The following is a 17,900-nucleotide window of genomic DNA, read 5'->3' on the forward strand; positions in this document are numbered from 1 at the left end:
TCTCTTAAGGGGAGCAGTGGGGATGTTTGTTGCGACTTGGGATTTGGTAGCAGCTGTCTTGTTGGTGCAATTGTGCGTTTCATCACCAAGAAATAACAATGGCACAAATTGATTAAGGAATCTGCAGATTTATAGTGTCCAATGGACATGGCTATATGACCCGGTGGGCAGGAAGGGGGTAATCTTCCTGATGTGACCATCGTGAATGGTCGGTTTCCAAGCAGACTTTCTAATAAAGCCGAGTATTAAAGAGCTGAAGGGCAGGGGTGGTGTTTTATCAACCAATCGTTTTTTTTAGAGCATGACTACTCATCCGTAAGGGTCTCAAGGCGCTTGGGGGGGGGTATTTAAGTCCTTCCTGACCTCAGAGATGGTGATTGCCAGAGATGCAGAGGAAGGGAGTTCTAGGTCCTTGCAGTGAGGTAGGCGAAGGATCTTCCTCCACCGGTGGTCCTGTAGATCTGTGGGATGGTGGCCAGGGCCGGATGGGCGGAGCGGATATTTCTGGTGTGTGTGTGGATGGAGAGTTGGTGGTTGAGGTATGCGGGTTGGGCATTGTGGAGGGCTGTGTAGGCGTGCGTGAGGAGCTTGTGGGTGATCCTTTTGTTGACCGGGAGCCGGTGGAGGTCTCAGGTGGTCAGTGATTTTATTGCACTGCTGGCTGGTTTTTGTTTTTTTGTTGTAATTTTTTAAAAAACATTTTTGACTGATTTTTACTTTACCCTTTATGGAATATAGTTCAGTTCGTTCTTTATGGCTTTTAGTTGTCTAAACGTTTTTATTGTTGACTGTTTTATGGTAATTATGACTTCAGCGGTGCTAATTTTAGTAACCTATTAGTGCAAGATAGAAAAAACTTTTAAGCCGGTGCAGTCTTTCATTTATCTGAAAAGTAATTTGCATGAAAACAGGGAATGGAAATTTATTAGAGAAAGGCTCAAAGGTCACGTGATCATTGTTGGTGAAAGGGCAATTCACTTCACTTATCACTTTAATTTTGATGGCATGAATCCACTTTTTATTGAGTTTCTCTCTCAATCAGTCTGTGGTGCTGCTGGCCCGGTGCCTTCCACCGCGCTTTTGGTGCACGCCGCGTCAATTTCTACGGTTTCTTTGTCTGTCGGGCAAGTTGTTCAGATGTCTTACCAAAAGCACTTTATGCCACGCCAGCCATTACTTGCGTTGTTTAAATACCAGAGTTCACTGTTGTGAAGTGTGTGCCAAGGTTGAAAATAGAGTGCCAGTTTCTGGAGTAACACATTCTTGGCACAATCTCTGCTTGATACAATCGGGTCATGATCTCAGAAGCAGGTATTTACTTAAGTGTCCATTGAGTGGATTTTTTTTTCTCTTCAATTTACAAAAGTCTGGGATTTGACATTGTTTAAACTGAGCTTTCCAGGTACAGCATGGATACCCACGCACCGTACAGGAACACCTTTCACTCGTTTCCTATTGTGGAAACCCTCTGCTTGGCGAACTCGCTGATATGAAACGCTGTACATAGTGGCTCCAAGTCAAATGTTTTGTGCACTTGCGCAACTGTGTAGGATCTGGACAAATTGTCGAGCTACCTGAAGTTTTGTAGTGCTGTTGCTACTTTGAAAACCCTGAAAATAAATATAATTATAAGAATATATATATTTTGTGCACCTTGTTTTCTTACTTTGCAGCCAGTCCTACGACTGCGGCCCAGGTTAACTTGTCAAATCAGACCATGCTGCGGACCCATAGTCTTTCCAACGCAGACGGTACCTACGACCCTTACAGCGACTCCCGCTTCCGTAACAGCTCCATGTCGCTGGATGAGAAAAGCCGGACCATGAGCCGATCTGGGTCCTTCCGTGATGGATTTGAAGAAGGTAAGGCAGCGTATGGTTGTAAAAGAAATTAATAATTTGCACTAAGTGCATGCTCTTGATAGCTGTTGAAAACCCCAAAATGCCTCCTTAGTCATCCTGAGGTTTGTACATTGAGTACCATTACACTGGGTAGTAGTGACGGCTGTTGTTTAAAGCACGTAATGATGGTGAAACTGCTCTGTGGAGTGTTACGTAAAAAGTTATTATTCCGAGCTCTCTAAGAGTCGGTAGACTGAACTTGCGCAAAGGTCACCAGCATTAATTCATGTTTCTTTTTTCCCGAAGCCCAGGATGTTGTTGCCTTGCATATCTTCAGAGGTTGTAATGGTACATGTAGAGCACAAGCGGTCACCGATAAGGGTGTCCTGTCACTAGATGTATGCTTGGAAACGGTTCTGAAGACCCAGATATCGGATTTAAAAGTCTAAAGAAAAAAGCCAAGCCTTGAGGACTTTACAAAAATCTGGGTGATCAGACATTCGCTGAATAGTCAAGAAAGAGAGTTTCAATACTTGGGTGTCGGGTGGGAGACAATGTGTGACGGTCCTAAGGTTGGTGGCGAGTCCACAGGACTGCAAGCAGGAGGGAAGTTGGAAGAGTTCTGGTGGGCTTCTAAAGAGTCAGTTTGGTACGAAGGTAGGCGGTACCATCACTATGAATCACACAATGTACTATGCAAAAAGAAATTGACATTTATGCATTTCGGGATGGGCAGCGAATAACGTTAGGTCCTAGAAGTCAGAAATATGAGTACTCTGGGGAAAATTGAAGCTAAGACAGATTACTTTGTTTTGAATTTGTTGTAAGATGGACATTGAGGCACAACTTGAAGTACCCGATGCATAGCATATCCCCGCACTTCTGTTTATTCCACAAATCACATCATTTTGTCTGTAACATCTCTTATGCTTTGGTGTAATTGGCTTATAGTAACTTTGTATGCCCGGTCTCTTCTGGCATTGTCGTTGCAAACAGATCAAGCCTGATTACTCTTCATATAGTCTGATTAGTTTCTCCGCCTGTTTTTGTGGTGTTCCGGTCATGGAGGAGCGCTTCAGGTTGAAGTAGTTCAGTTGGATTATTGATTTGCTAAGGATGTTGCAGGAGACCAGGCTTTGCTCCTGCTTATCACTGTGCTACAAGAATAGAGTTCATAGGAAAGCTTCGGCGTGTGGTTTTCAACATATTTTATGCACTCGTTATCTTTGGAGCTCGACAGGCTATCTTTGGGTTTTTGAAGAAGATTCTTCTTTCCACTGAGATCTCAATACAGTGCAGTCTCTACCACATCTTTTAGTCTGCAATTCTGTCTTTGCTTTGTTTATTCTCCTTGAAGCCCACCTTTGGTGTCTGAGGTGGGCTGCAGGTGCCTCCATGCCACAGAGGGGTGTATGCTTTCCTGCCCACCTTTGGTGTCTGAGGTGGGCTGCAGATGCCTCAATGCCACAGATGGGTGTATGCTTTCCTGCCCACCTTTGGTGTCTGAGGTGGGCTGCAGGTGCCTCAATGCCACAGAGGGGTGTATGCTTTCCTGCCCACCTTTGGTGTCTGAGGTGGGCTGCAGGTGCCTCAATGCCACAGAGGGGTGTATGCTTCCCTGCCCACCTTGGGTGTCTGAGGTGGGCTGCAGGTGCCTCAATGCCACAGAGGGGTGTATGCTTTCCTGCCCACCTTTGGTGTCTGAGGTGGGCTGCAGGTGCCTCCATGCCACAGATGAGTGTATGCTTCCCTGCCCACAAGTCAGCAAGGCCTTTGGGGACTGTTTCGCCTCCACGTGCTCTGGAGATCACCAGCAGACAGACCTCTCTCACGGTTAAAGATCATATTGAGTGTGTCTTGCTTCTGTCCATATTCGACCTCATACTTTTCTGCAATTTCCATAATATGAGGTTGTTCCTAAACCCATTCATTTTACACTTCACGGTTTGCCTGTTGACCATTAGTTTTGCTGTGCATGTTTCAAAGTGGTTCATCCATAGTAGGGCCCTGAGTTGGGGTGGGGTGGGGAGGGGAGGGGAGGGGAAGGTTTGTCTTCCCTCCAGGGTGAGGATCCTTTATCTGTGAATCTGAAAACCTCCACCTCGCGTAGAATGACGAGGCCTTTCTAGCGCAGTGACGCCGCATCTGCAGACGCGCAGCGGGGTTCAGGGTGATGCTTTCGTGTGGGTGTTTTTGTCAGACATGTTCATTTTTGACATTTGAAAGACATTGCTAATATTACAAAAAGGCATTGCTGTTCGGGGTTGGGTTTGAGTGGCCTCTCTCGGCTTAAAACTCCTTTCTATGCTTAGTTGTGAATCTTACACGGTTCTTGCGCCGGCGGGGATAAAACTACTACATGTGCAGAGCACTGCATTGTGAACTACTTTATGGCCAGTCATAGAATTATATTATGTCATAGCACAGAGCAAACATCAAATTAAAAGGGTCTTTTTTTTATTACTGTTTGCAATGAAACAATTGTTCAGAGATAAGTTATCCACATATATTTGAAACATTGGCTATGCTGGTCCAGCTAAAAACTGGACCTATGAAGCCTTAAATGCATATATTTTGCTGGTGGGCTGATTTGAAAATGATCTTTTGTGCGCTATGGTGGTGATGAAAGGTGGTCAATGGATTATGAACCAAGACTTGTCAGGGATTCAAACATTACTCGCCTGCAAGTAATCGGCTGATGACAATCCCGCCGCTTCCGGGCAGCCCCTTTATTTCAAGGCTGCCCAATGATGGGAAAAACTCCAAGATGTTTCCAGGCTCTTCGAGGATAGTGCGTGGGTCTGTGGAGTTTCCAACTCATAGGTTTGCTGCGAGGGGTGATGTGCTCCACGGGTGGTCCTGGAGGCTTTCAAGGGGGTACTTGCAATTTGTAATTGCAATAAGATACCTTGAACCATCAAAGACAAGTCTGCGAGTTCCTGTGATTCAGGAGATGGATTTGTTACTTTCTATGTCCTTCTCCCTTTAATTCTCTTTCTTTCTTCTGTCCCTTTCTCAGTATCCCTGCTGTCGTTCAGTGGCAGTCCCCCGTATTCTTGTGTTAGTCTCAACCAGAAACATTTCGGTCACTGTTCTTTGATTGGATTATGTATCCTTCTGCTTCTGACGTCAGCATTGCAGTAGTGCGTGTGAGGGACTGTGTTCTCCCTCGCACCTTCTTTCTCCCACTTATTCTCTTTGAGGAGAAAAAAAACTTTACAAAGTCTGTTTCTTTTTCACTGCCAGACCTGTTAGTTTTGCCAGTGCTTGTTAGAAGGTATTATGAAAACATTATTGTGCTGGAACACAGTTGTAGAGCAAAATACTAATGTATGAATGAAGGTGCAATGAGCACACTCCATCTGCAGGTTTTCTACTCTGTAATATTTGGAAATGATTCTGAGCATCTGCATGTACTGCAGACGGGGAGGAGAATCTAAATGAGGCGCAGATAAATAGCAGTTTACTCGTGTGATCAAGACATGAGCGCTATAGCTGGTAAATTCAGTAAGGCGGGAGTAAAGGTGACCGAGGTTTGTAATTGGGTAAAAGAGCGCGGTTGGGAATCTTGTGAATGACTGAGCCCACAGCCTTGTGTTGGTTGATTGATGTGTGCCCAGAAGTAACCAAGTCCATGGCTCCTACCTGCTTCTGAAACATATTACGTGTAGTTTCTGCTCTCTCCGCTGTGTAGGTGGCTCGGTATTTTTACCCCGGGGAGCACTCGTGATGACGTTTTGCAAAGACGGCAACAAATGCAATTTTTCAAAATTGTGCGTATTGTGGCTACCACACACTGTGTCATAGATGTTCACCAAGCTTTGTTTCTAAGCAAAGAAGAGTGTCGGACTTTCAACATATCCACTTGAGTTCATAATCACTGGGTTTACTTTGTGGACATTGTGTTCTTTGTCAGAAATCTAACGAGCGCCAAGAAGAACATGTAATACCAACTTCAAAGAATAGGAGCTTGGCCTACGCTTCATGAACTGAGAGACCTTGCTTTGACCAGCTTCTGTTTGAAGGAGCCGATCTAGATATAAACAACCATCTGTGATGGTAGGAAACAAACCAACACTGTTTATCCCACAATAAAGGCACTTTGTGTCAATGTGACTCACCGGCCACCTCTTCCTTCATTGCACCCATGTTTGTGGTAGCATCGCTTGAATGTCATTGCTATGACTCGTCTCTGTTGAGAGCAATGCCCCTTGGGGGTAAGAACAATACAAACTCCAAGAATAATATGTAAAATTAATAATTCAAAAATACAGGTGGGGGGATGGAACGCACATATGAGGCCACACGTTACGACTAAACGGAAAGAGCCGCAATAGTGCTTGTTTCAGGAATTCTTAAAAAATGTATTGGAGCATCCAATTGTAAATTTATGATTCTCTAGGAGCTTCATATTATTTTCTTTGTATTTTTGGAGACTGTGATTATTCATGTTGCCCAAGAGTTTTTTTAAATATACTCTTCCAGTTCTCAATATAAGCAGTCGATCTATTTGTCATACTGCAGCTTGTATTTTGCACAATTGTTCACCTTATCAGAGCTTGATATTGATATCTTCCATTGCACCAAACTCTTTCTTAAACAGACGTTTTTATATTCTCATTCAATTTCTTGAAAGGATCCTATGAAAGCCATGAGACGTAAGATGCACCATGTATTACACAGTCGCAATTCCGATAAAGACTCGCGCACAGATATCCCAATTACATTGTTGCTTCAGGGGAAACTCCTCGAATATACCATTCTGCAATTGTGGCTCTTCAACCTGAAAGTTGCAACGATGCATGCACAAGACATCCGTGTGCGTTCCAAGCCTTCCGCGACACCAGAGCACAAGACTGTATATAAATTATTTTTCTCTAAAGAACAAAGTTGCAAATTCATTTGGAAATTCTGCTTTTTACCCACTTTATTTTACCTCTTTCTTTTTAAATTATTTTTTAATAATAATTTTCTTTTTCTGTGGTGTTTAAAGTCTGCAACATTGTTACAGATGAATACAAACGAAAGGAAAATAGAAACACTCATGAATGGTAATGGCCACGTCGCCATTTATATTTAAAGGTTGCTAGATGTTCCCAGACCACATGCACATAGTCTTGCTCAAGCTTCAAAACCTCAAAGTATTAGCGGGAAGCCTGGTTCCCATTACCACCAATCCTCTCAATACCATTCATCCTCGCTGGCATCTTGGCTAATCTTGGAAATATTGTTTGGTTTAACTCTTCCACATCTTCCAGAAATGGAATGCAAACTCTTTATGTAAAATTGTGTGCAGGCTGTTGCGACAGTAGACGTGGCCCTGTTGCGCCTCTCACTTCCGTTTCCTACAATTTATTATGGTGTTTTCCAATGCGGCAGTACCGTTTAATCTCTTATTTTGGGAATGTATGCCCCTGTTCTTCAGCTAGTCACCAGTACCTTATTTCTGCTGATGTAACACCGGCGCACAATGCCGCTCTATCAGATCAGCACCTTCAAAGCTGGAAGTGTTCTACAGAACACCTCGCTGTTGATGCCGTTGCAACACAAGCTTAGCGAGGTTTGTCGATTTACGGGTTTATAATCCAAAAGGAAAGGAGTCCTGTTTGAGATCAGGATTTGGTGCAGACCGAAGGCGCTTTAGAATGTCAATTAGAATGTTACATATGCGTCCAAAATAGTACCTGTTCCTGGTTCTACTTCTGAAGCAGTTTGTGTCTTCGAAGTCTGTTCCTAGGAGCAATGACCAATATGTGCACTATTTATGTATGCGCTGTCGCTACAACAACTTGTGAGGACTTTGCTCTCTTGAGGGGATTTTGAAGCTCCATCATCAAGCTTTGTTGGCCTATCTTTCAACCTGCGAAAGGGGCATGAAAGTAGACTGCTTATCAAGCGATAAAAAACACAGACTTACCGCCTTTGACACAAACAAAAAATGAGCTCCTGCAGATGATGATGAATCAAAGATTTTCGTTGTAACCCCTTTCGACCTCGCCCCGCCCATAGACTGTTTGAAGAGGCTGCCTTAAGAACATTTGACTTTCTTTGTCTGCTCGCCTTGTGATTCCAGACTGGGAGAGACTGCAGTAATCCTTCTCTTGAGGCATGGTTGGTGCACATGCTGTAGCAAAGCTGAGGCTGATGAGAGATCTCGGCGAGCCCGCCTGCTCCTGGGCATTGAGTCATGGAAAGGAGTATGGAAGGAGAAAAGACAAAGCGGCTTCTCCTAGCAGCGACTGTCTTTTGTCTGAACAGGCAGGAGCACCACATTCAACCCTTTGTGCCCGAGTTGTTTATCTTAGTGTTGAATGCCCTCAGCTATGTGATCTGTAATATTGCCAAGCTCAGCACTTTGTGTAAAATTGATGTAGCATTCTGCTTTGTCGGAAGAGTGAGACGCCCCCAGGCAGTGTGACCTGCTGTGAAATCCAGCTCCAAGTAGGAGGTGCAACTGTGTGACTAAAAATGGTTGTGTCTGGGTCTTGGCTCCCCTTCTGCAAGGTAAAGGAGTAGGTGGAACGGATATGCGCTAAAAACAAAGTGCGGGAACAAAACACGGCGGAAATGGAATCGAGAGAGCACAATACCTAAAGCGGAAGGCCTCCCAGACGTCCTCTGCTCCTGGGCACAGGCATGAAAACAATGCATAGTCCACAAGCCGAGAGAAGTGTGAAGCTACCCATCACAAGCCAGGAACCCTGGCGAAATTCAGGTTCTGCAAATTAAGGGACACGGGAGGAGAAAGGGCTACTATGACTTTCTGATGGGTGGACTAGACTACACATGACTGTCATCTCTTGGAAAGCAGAGGTGTTTTGCCTGTTGCACCGGATACTCTGCCTGGCCTATTTGCTATGGGGTGCAAAAAATACACATATGTGAAAGAAGCCTGAAACGTGTTGGCATGAGTCTTTAATCATTTCAGCTGTAGTCATCGCATCCTCGCCTGGAAGCTGTCCATGCTATTCGCTAAAACCGACCTCTTGCTGGGTTGTAATTGCTTTAATATCTTATTTCACTGAACGCATGATTACATTTAAAGATTCTTTACGTTAACAGCAGACATGAACAACAACTTAACTTTAAACCATTTTGATACCTGTGGTGGGAGTGATTTTTTTCCCACTCGGGAGAGAGAGAGTGCTGTGATCGGTAAGGACTTAAATGGTAGGGATACGTGCGATGCAGGCCCAGGGGACACATGGAGCATTGCAATAGGTTGGCCACTGATTGGTCACTGGTCACGAAGAGCACGTTTGTGTTCCTAATCAGTGTCCACTTCAGCATGATGATCCCAGGAGGATCTGCCTTATACGTTATGAAATGCAAAGGGATGACCTAAGGACGGAAGATGAAAATTGACATCAGAGTTCTCTCCTCTAGAAAGTGATTCAGCCAGTATGAAGAGAATGACGACTCCTCTGCGCGTCATGGTGATCACGCCCCCGCTGCAGTTTTATTTTGCTTTTGCAGCAACACCTTTCTCCCCAGGTCTCATGTGTCTCCTTCCGCAGCTCAGGTTCGCCGCTGCATCTCCCATTGGCTTTCACACTTCCTACCTCCAGCTCTCTTAGCTTGCCCCACTGCCACCCGGAGGCTCAAGACTGTCGCCGCAGATACTTTTCTGCAATTCTTTAAATGACCAGATGGGGCTCGAGGAACCCAGCCTGCAATCAGATAGGCTAAGTTAATGGCTTCAACCGATACAGAAAACTGACTATCAGAGGGAGGAATCTCCCTTCTCCATAACTGAGCCCTGGATGACCCTTACCAGCACAGATTCAGCAAATGTGAAGTGTGGTGGAGACTGGACATTGGGAGATCGAAGCATTTACAGCCATCTTGCAGGACGACTTGCCCTACGTCACCATTTAGATTTTTCTGACAGGTGGCCCTGACCCAGTCCTGGTGCCAAACTCACTTTATCACAGGAGCAATTTTATGACTGAAGATTGTAAAATTGGACTGCCAATGCATTGGACTGTACTTCAGGGGCATGGCGCAAGTGGCAACCGGAATAGCCAGAAAGGAAAATATTTCCTGGAAGCAATCAGATTTCCAAGCCAGTCTCAGCGTGGCTATTTTCAAAGGCCGTGCTCCCTGCAAACGCCATAGGTTGATGGTCCCGGCCTTAGAAGTTGTATTTGGGCGTGAGAAAGAGTTTTTGCAATTCATAAATACATCCACACTCTTGTTTGGATCCTACGAAAAGGTTTTTTGTACAAACTGTAGATTGATTTGAAAAGTTACAGGCGATCTATTACAGTTTAAGGTGCTGTAAAAGGCCTCGAACTTCTGTTTTAAATGCATGATGTGATTAAAAGTGCGTCACTTGCTTGATTTTTTTTATTTTTATAGTGCGTTTTGATATATAGGTGTGACACCTTCTTTAAACAGTCAGAGCGTACTTAGTTTTAATAGTGCAGGGCTTTGAAGAGACGTGGGGCTGGCCTTGCCGCCACCATAGTAAACATTTGTAATGCAGAGCAGACTTGTTACTGAAATGGTCTCGTGAGCGTGACCTCAGTCTGCAGTATAAGGCTAGTATGTGCAGCCTCTCCATGGGTAGGTGGTTTAACCGATTTATTGAGTTAACAACCTTGAAAGTGTAGTTCCCGGATGAATGGCCTCTAGGAAGCACCGTGAGGGATTCTGTTACTTCTTAATCTAAAGTTTTCATTCCTTCATGTCACTGTAACTCTTTTACCTGTGGTCTGGATCAAACAGTTGATCATTTGCCCCAGCTCTGTGCACGCGAGCTGAAAAGCTTCCCTCTTTTCTTAAGCGTTGGGTATTGTTGCGCTGGGATCAGCAGCGCTGTCTGTGGTCCGCGTGCCTTTCTGTGTGTGCTGCTGCAAAGCTCGGAATAAATAAATATTTGTAAAGTGGTTGGTTTCTGCTAGAAGGCACATTTTCCTCAACACTGGCTCAACTGATGGATGTACCATGCTTGCTCACTGATTTCAGAAACCCCACTCAAGCCATAGTTGCAATGTATAGTGTGGCAGCATTTGTACAGCACTTAATATAATATATATTAGAACATTGGAATGTTGGGAGCTCCATGGAAGACAATGGAGTGCTCCCTGCTTCTACGGGCTGGTAAAGGCCCGCAGAGCAACATTTCAATGTTCTACAAAGGCCTCTCGGAGCTCGAGGGGATTTAAATCCCCTCGAGCTTTGAGAGCCCTTTGTTTTATTTGTTAGAACAGTCTGCCCTCTAGTGGCAGAATGTTCTAAAACCCATATACCCCTTCGTAGCAGTGCTATACCGGCTATTAAAGTCCCGCTCCCTTGTTAAAGTCCCTCGCCTTTGGCTCAGGCCTTTAACGCAGGAGCTGGCCTTTAATAGCCGGTATAGCCCGGTACGGTGGGCTATAAGGCTATAATAGTGCTCTGATTTCCATCAGTTTTGGGCACCTTTTGAGAGTGTGTGGTTTGAAGTGTGTTGGATATGTATATCACGAGCAGCAGATGTTGATTGAGGTGTGACCTTGTCCATAAACAGTTTTTTGGCATTCAAGATGAAATTACACTGGACTCTTTCACGTTTCGTGTTCTAGTTTGGTGACGTCTGCCACTAGTGGGTGTTTTCCGACATCCCCTGCTGGTAGATCCGTAGGTGGTAGCTAGTCTAGCCTGGCCCTGGACTAGCTTTGCCAGTGCAGTCTTTTCCTTCCATGCCTGATAGATCTCCAAGTGCACATCTGCACCCACAGCTGCTTTGCCATAAAGAGTGATATCTAGCTGGTGGTAGTCATTGTTGCTGGTGTTTGATAGTTTGCCTGGCCCTGATTTCTAGATTTAGTGCACAACCTCATGCCTGCAGCAGTACTCCTGCATCACTCTGCATTATGGTCTCCTCCCCAGCACTGGCGCCAAAGCACGGTTATCTGGACTGAAGCAAAGCTTTGTCTATATATGCCTAAAGATATACACGCGTGCACACGTTTGTATGTATGGGAACTCACTAATACATTACTCTGTTAATAATATCAAATGCTTTTCGTTTACACAGTTTTCTCTGTTTTTTTTAGTCCACGGATCCTCCCTGTCGTTGGTTTCGAGTACCTCCTCGGTCTATTCAACGGTAAGTTTATAAGGCATTTGACTGCCAGGAAAGCCTCCATCTTGGCCATGATTTTGTTACGCACTCATGATATATTTTACAAATCTGCATTTTGGGAACTGTTGTTTGAATTCTATTTGGAACATTTTAAATGCAAATTCCAGAATATATTTTTATTTAATTTCATTGTAGGAAAGGGCACAGCACAACATGTAACCAAGTTGTGGTGTGCAACTCCAATACATCAAAAGTAAAACATGACAAACATGGAAAACTATTGAGGCTTAAAAATAAGGGAAAAGAAAATTCTACAGAATAGAGTAGGACAGGCATGCAGTAGTGGGCAAGCGAGAGAGCGAGCATAAAGAGCAGGGTTGGCTCAAAGTAGGCATGGAAGGCTTGAGTGCAGAAAATGACATTTGAAAACTTATAAGAGAAAGAAAGCCTGGGCAAACCTGATCTCAGTGGCAGGGAGTTGCACAGGCAAGGAGAGGCAGCAGAGAGGTCCTACCTTCAGGAAAAAACAGAAGACATGGCTATTTCCAGTCATCGTTCCCGCTCTCTCCTGCTCCGCAGCGCTGGGAAGCCCTCGGGCAGCTATGCGCTCTAAAAAACACATAAACAAAGCATTAACCTGTGATGTCAGAAAAAGATACCCATATAGTATCTGAATTGCACAGTGAAACTAGAAAATCTGGCACCACTCCTGGCTTTCCTGTTTGACAATATTCTACAGTCTTAGTCAAATTGTTTTTCACATTGACCCTTTTTTCATTTTCACATACGAGAGCATTTTCAAATACGCGAGTTCGGGATGTGCGCCGTATAAGAACCTACCTTATGTTTGATTTAATAGTTTACAATATGGCTCCATCTTTAATAAGAACCAAGGCCACATATAGGGTACACATGACCACTAACTTGACTATTAATTCACTAATAGCATTGTCATCTGGGTGTGGGCTGGACTGTTTCTCACAGCATATTTAAAAGTCTTTTAGTAAATGTTTCTCAGTGCAGAGATAATCTGGCGAACTAAGGTGAAAACCCTCTGCATGTTCAAGAAATGCACTTTTTGCAATTTTGAAGACACCTTATATTATGCTTGTCACATCACATGATTTACATGCTAAATATTTTCAGGGTTCAGCTTGTACACAGAGACCTTGAGCTAGAGCCAGCCCTTGGCTCAGCTCTCCCTGTTAATTGCTTGTCTCGACCACCTCTACTCACCGGTTGGATCCACTCTTCACATTCGCAATGATCAACAAGCTCATTTTCTCTTCATGCAGGGAATGTTCTGCAACTTCACGCAGGCTGTGTCTCAGTATTTGGAACATAGTAGTGTTTGTTGCATGCTCTTGTGAGAACTGTGTGGTCATAGAACCATATTTTTAATTGGAGTTGTTTGCTGTGAAGATTGACTCCGACGCGAAAACTACACTAGGCATAGTTAGGCAAAGATTTTGTTTTTGATGTGCACACAATGCATGTGTGTAGCTTTCCTTGATTTGGTGAAGTCACAGCCAGGCAGGTTCAGGTGAGGACTACACTCCTCCGTGTGTGCAGCAAGCACGATTTGGTTACTTCACTCTCAAGTAAGTTCGGACGCAGGCTACCCTCCAAGTATGTGGCACGCGCTAAGATTGTAATTGTCTAATCTTCACCTAGAAGCTAATTTTTTGTACTGCCTCATTTAAATGAAAGTAGGTAAAGCTTTACTTTCAATACACTCATATACATATTTCCCTGCAATAATTATTATTGTGGCTCAGAATACTTGAATTCTGTGCATCTTGCTTCCAAATTCCAAGATACAAGAAAAAGAACATGGGTGGCACATCCTTCTCTGTTCAAGCAGCAACACAATGGAACTCTTTAACCCTCAACATAAGATCCACCTTATCTTCAGAAAGCTTCTCAAGAATTGGCTCTTCCCCACATGAGCACCAGACGCAAATATATATGTTCGAGGCATGTGGGCTGCTGAATTCATATCTGTGCATAGATCGCCGCCTAGTGTTGGGTCCGGATGTTTGTACGTTGTTGTCCTGGAAGAGTCTTCGAAGTATCCTTGGATAGGTGACTCCTCCCCTGGACTACAGTGCGCATGGGCATCCTCTCCATCCTCAGATTGTTTTTTTCCGCCATTGGGTTCGGATGTGCTATCTTAGCTCAAGTTAGGAAAATATTTTTTCGAGGCCAAAAGGCCTTTAGTTCGCGTCGGTACTGTTTATCGATCGGGTTTCGATAGAATTTTGTTAGTTTACTAACTTTCAGCGCCGACTTCTTTCGCATTTACCTGTCCATCGACTACTTCGACGATGGAATCCAGGACGCCATTCAAAAGGTGTCCGGTATGCAATGCGAAGTACCCACACATCGACGTCCATCCGGTGTGCAACAAATGCCTTTCGCCGGACCACGACGAATCAACATGCATGGCCTGTGCCCGGTTCCGCTCCAAGAAGACTCTGCGGAATCGACGAGCGGCGAGACTGGAGGCGCAGCACGCGGCACCGGCCCCAACAGACATCTTCGACGAGGCCGAAGACGTCGAGGAATTGGAAGTCTTGCCCTCCAGTCCCGTTTCCGAACACGAACCCGGATCGGACGAGGAAGACGAGTCACTCTTCCACAGAGGTGAAGACGACACCGAGGTAGGAGACGACGAGGAGGCCTTAGGGGCCGAAGAAAGTAGCTCCAATGATGAACAAGGCCTACCTGTTCAAACCGTTCAAACACCAGTGCCACAGCCTATGGCTCCGGTCGAGGGATCGCCTTCGGGCCTTACCCGAGACCCATCCCGCAGTTCTTCGGCCCCGCCCTCGGGCCCGGCCTCGGACGTTCAGCGGCAGCCATTACTACATAAACAGGCTGGTTTCCCTACCACAAAACCGAAACCGAAAGCTGCTCAGGTTCCACCGAAACCGAAACTGAAAGTAGCGCTGGTCGGATCGAGGCCTTCGACGCCAGCGCACCGTGTCGGCACCGACCGCACCAAGAGGGACTTCGGTGCCGAACTTGAAGCGGGCGACGTTGGAGTCGACAAACGGAAAAAAGCCATCGGCACCGACAAACCTGCTCGGCTACCGGCACCGACGACACCAAGGGCCGTACCGCCTGCTGTGTCTCACATCGCTCCCTCGACGACACCTAAGCCTCAGGTATCGAAGACTTCGACGGTGATCTCTTCACCTCGACTCGATGACCCGCCGGCGCCGAAAAAATCTACGGCCGCCTCTACGAGCCTGGCCGGTGCCAAAGCCTCGAAGGCGCCCCAAGTACGACCTGGTGCGACGCAAGGCAGCAAAACCACACCTGTCCTCCAGGACACGTCGGGCTCCGGTTCGGTCGGAGCTCCAGCAGCCTCTTCGGTGCCGACCAACATTACCTTCGGCTTGCCTCCGTCGACAATCCCAAAAATGTTCCAACTCAGGACACGGGTCACCCAACCTACGGTCACACCTGCTGAGACGTCTCCGGCACGTATCATCGACGCCGGCACTGGCAGGATGATTCTCCACGACCGAAGGATAACTTCGGAGCCGCCATTGGACCCTTTCAGGATCCCACTAAAAAGGAAGTTGCCTGCAGAATCGGAACCTCTCCTTTATGAACCCTTCCATTCATCCTACCAGGATCCACACCGGTTCTCCCCCACACGCTCCGATACAGACGCATTGGAGGACTACATGGCTGACCAAGTCCCCTACCATGTAGACACGGACCCTGATGACCAGCAGGACCCTGATCAAACTTGGGGCGACCCTGCAGACCCCAGTGCACCTCTCGATGCACAGGATCCACAACTCTATGGGGCAAAGACATCTCCTACGGAGGATACTGCGGCGTTCAATGCTCTTATCGAACGTGCTGCCAATAACCATGGGGTACAGCTTCACTCTGATACCATCGAAGATGACTTTCTAATGGACACCTTTGCATCCTCAGAAAGACATGTAAAGACTCTGCCAATGTTGAAGGGGGTCCTCAAACCAGCCAAGGACATTTTCAAAGAACCCACCAGGGCACGAGTGATAAACCCCAGGATTGATAAAAAATACAGATCAGCACCTGGGGATCCTACTTACATCAGAGGACAATTACCACTCGACTCCATCGTCGTAGCGAATGCACGCAAGAGGGCACACTCGCAAACAACAGGTGACGCTCCTCCCCCAGACAAAGAGTCCAAGGTGTTAGAAACCTCTGGCAAGCGAGTTGCCGCCCAAGCTGCCAACATATGGCGCATAGCCAACACTCAGGCGCTCCTTGCTCGCTATGATAGAGCGCACTATGACACACTGGAGAAAATATTCCAACATCTCCCTGACCAGTTCAAGGAAGGCGCAGAAATGCTCATCAGAGAAGGACAGCTACTAACGAACGCTTCCATCAAATGCGCACTAGATGCTGCAGACACGGCTGCCAGAGCCATAAACACAAGCGTCATGTTGCGACGACATGCCTGGCTACGGATCTCAGGATTCAAGCCTGAGGTACAAAACAATATACTGAACCAGCCCGTCAACCCCGACTATTTATTCGGGCCAGAGGTTGACACCACCCTCGAAAAGATAAAAAAGGATACGGACACTGCAAAGTCCATGGGCGCACTACAAACTCAGTCCTTTCGGAGCGGCTCCTTTCGTCGCCCCGGAAACAAGGGAGCAGGTAGAGGACAGGGGTCACAACAAACATATAACAAAGGCAATACACAGACCACCTATGATAAAAACACCCGAGGTGGATATCGTGGCTCCAGCACAAAGGGCAGAGGACGCGGCTACGGCAACACCAGGTCCTCCCCCAAGAACAAGCAGTGACGCCCTCTCCCTTCCTCCCGACCACATAACACCTGTCGGGGGAAGGCTACAAAGGTTCCTGTCCACGTGGAATTCCATCACCACGGACAGGTGGGTCAAAGATATTATAAAATACGGTTACTGTCTGGAGTTAACCTCCACTCCACCCACAATACCACCAAGAAGCCGTCCTATGTCCTCAGAGCACTTACCGCTCTTACAGCAAGAAGTGCAAAGTATGCTTCTAAAAGGCGCTATAGAGGTCGTACCCATCCACGAGCAGGGTGCGGGAGTGTACTCCCTCTACTTCTTAATTCCAAAAAAGGACGGGTCGCTCAGACCTATATTGGACCTGAGACCCCTGAACCAGTACATTCTTTCAGAGCACTTTCATATGCTCACTCTACAGCAAGTCCTTCCGCTTCTCAAGCAGGGAGACTTCCTAGCCACACTGGACCTCAAGGATGCGTACTTTCACATACCCATCCACCCCTCACACAAAAAATACCTCAGGTTCACTGTTCAGGGGCAGCACTATCAGTTCAAAGTCCTTCCCTTCGGCGTGACAACAGCGCCCAGGGTTTTCACGAAGTGCCTAGCTACGGTGGCAGCACATCTACGGAGGCAGCATATACACGTCTACCCCTACCTAGACGACTGGCTCGTTCAAGCGAAGTCAGCCCAGCAATGTGCAAGCCACATGTCCCGCACCATTCACATTCTTCACAGTCTGGGATTCTCACTAAATTATCCAAAGTCCCATCTCCAGCCCGCACACGTACAACAGTACCTAGGTGCGACTATAGACACTCTGGCGGCCACAGCTCAGCCAAATTTAGTGAGGATCAACAGCATACAACTGCTGATCTCCAAATTCAAACCCAATCACTCACTTCCAGCGCGAGTGTTTATGCAGTTGATAGGCATGATGGCCTCCTGCATCTTCATAGTCCCGCACGCGAGATTACATATGCGCCCACTTCAGGAGTGCCTAGCACGTCAGTGGAATCAGGCTCAAGGACAGTTAAAGGACCTAGTGTTGGTGAGCGGTCGGGCATACAACTCTCTGCATTGGTGGAATCCACAAAACCTTTGCAAGGGCCGACCGTTCCAAGAGCCTGTCCCACAAATAGTACTGACAGCGGACGCGTCTCTCCAGGGATGGGGAGCTCATGTACT

The 17,900-nt window shown here is 46.3% G+C and overlaps 1 protein-coding gene across 7 annotated transcripts in view; it reads left to right on the top strand.

Moving 5' to 3' along the window:
• Positions 1 to 17,900, top strand: part of NAV2 (neuron navigator 2) — a 606,131-nt gene that overhangs the window by 511,053 nt on the left and 77,178 nt on the right. For all 7 annotated transcript variants that reach the window (XM_085643594.1, XM_085643596.1, XM_085643598.1 and 4 more), the window contains 2 exons: positions 1,674 to 1,862; positions 11,882 to 11,934. In XM_085643594.1, coding sequence (XP_085499720.1) covers positions 1,674 to 1,862; positions 11,882 to 11,934 — 242 coding nt within the window. The remainder of the gene's footprint in view (positions 1 to 1,673; positions 1,863 to 11,881; positions 11,935 to 17,900) is intronic.

Source organism: Triturus cristatus, chromosome 3_1 (genome assembly GCF_964204655.1).
Source record: "Triturus cristatus chromosome 3_1, aTriCri1.1, whole genome shotgun sequence".
NCBI classification, from domain to species: Eukaryota; Metazoa; Chordata; class Amphibia; order Caudata; family Salamandridae; genus Triturus; species Triturus cristatus.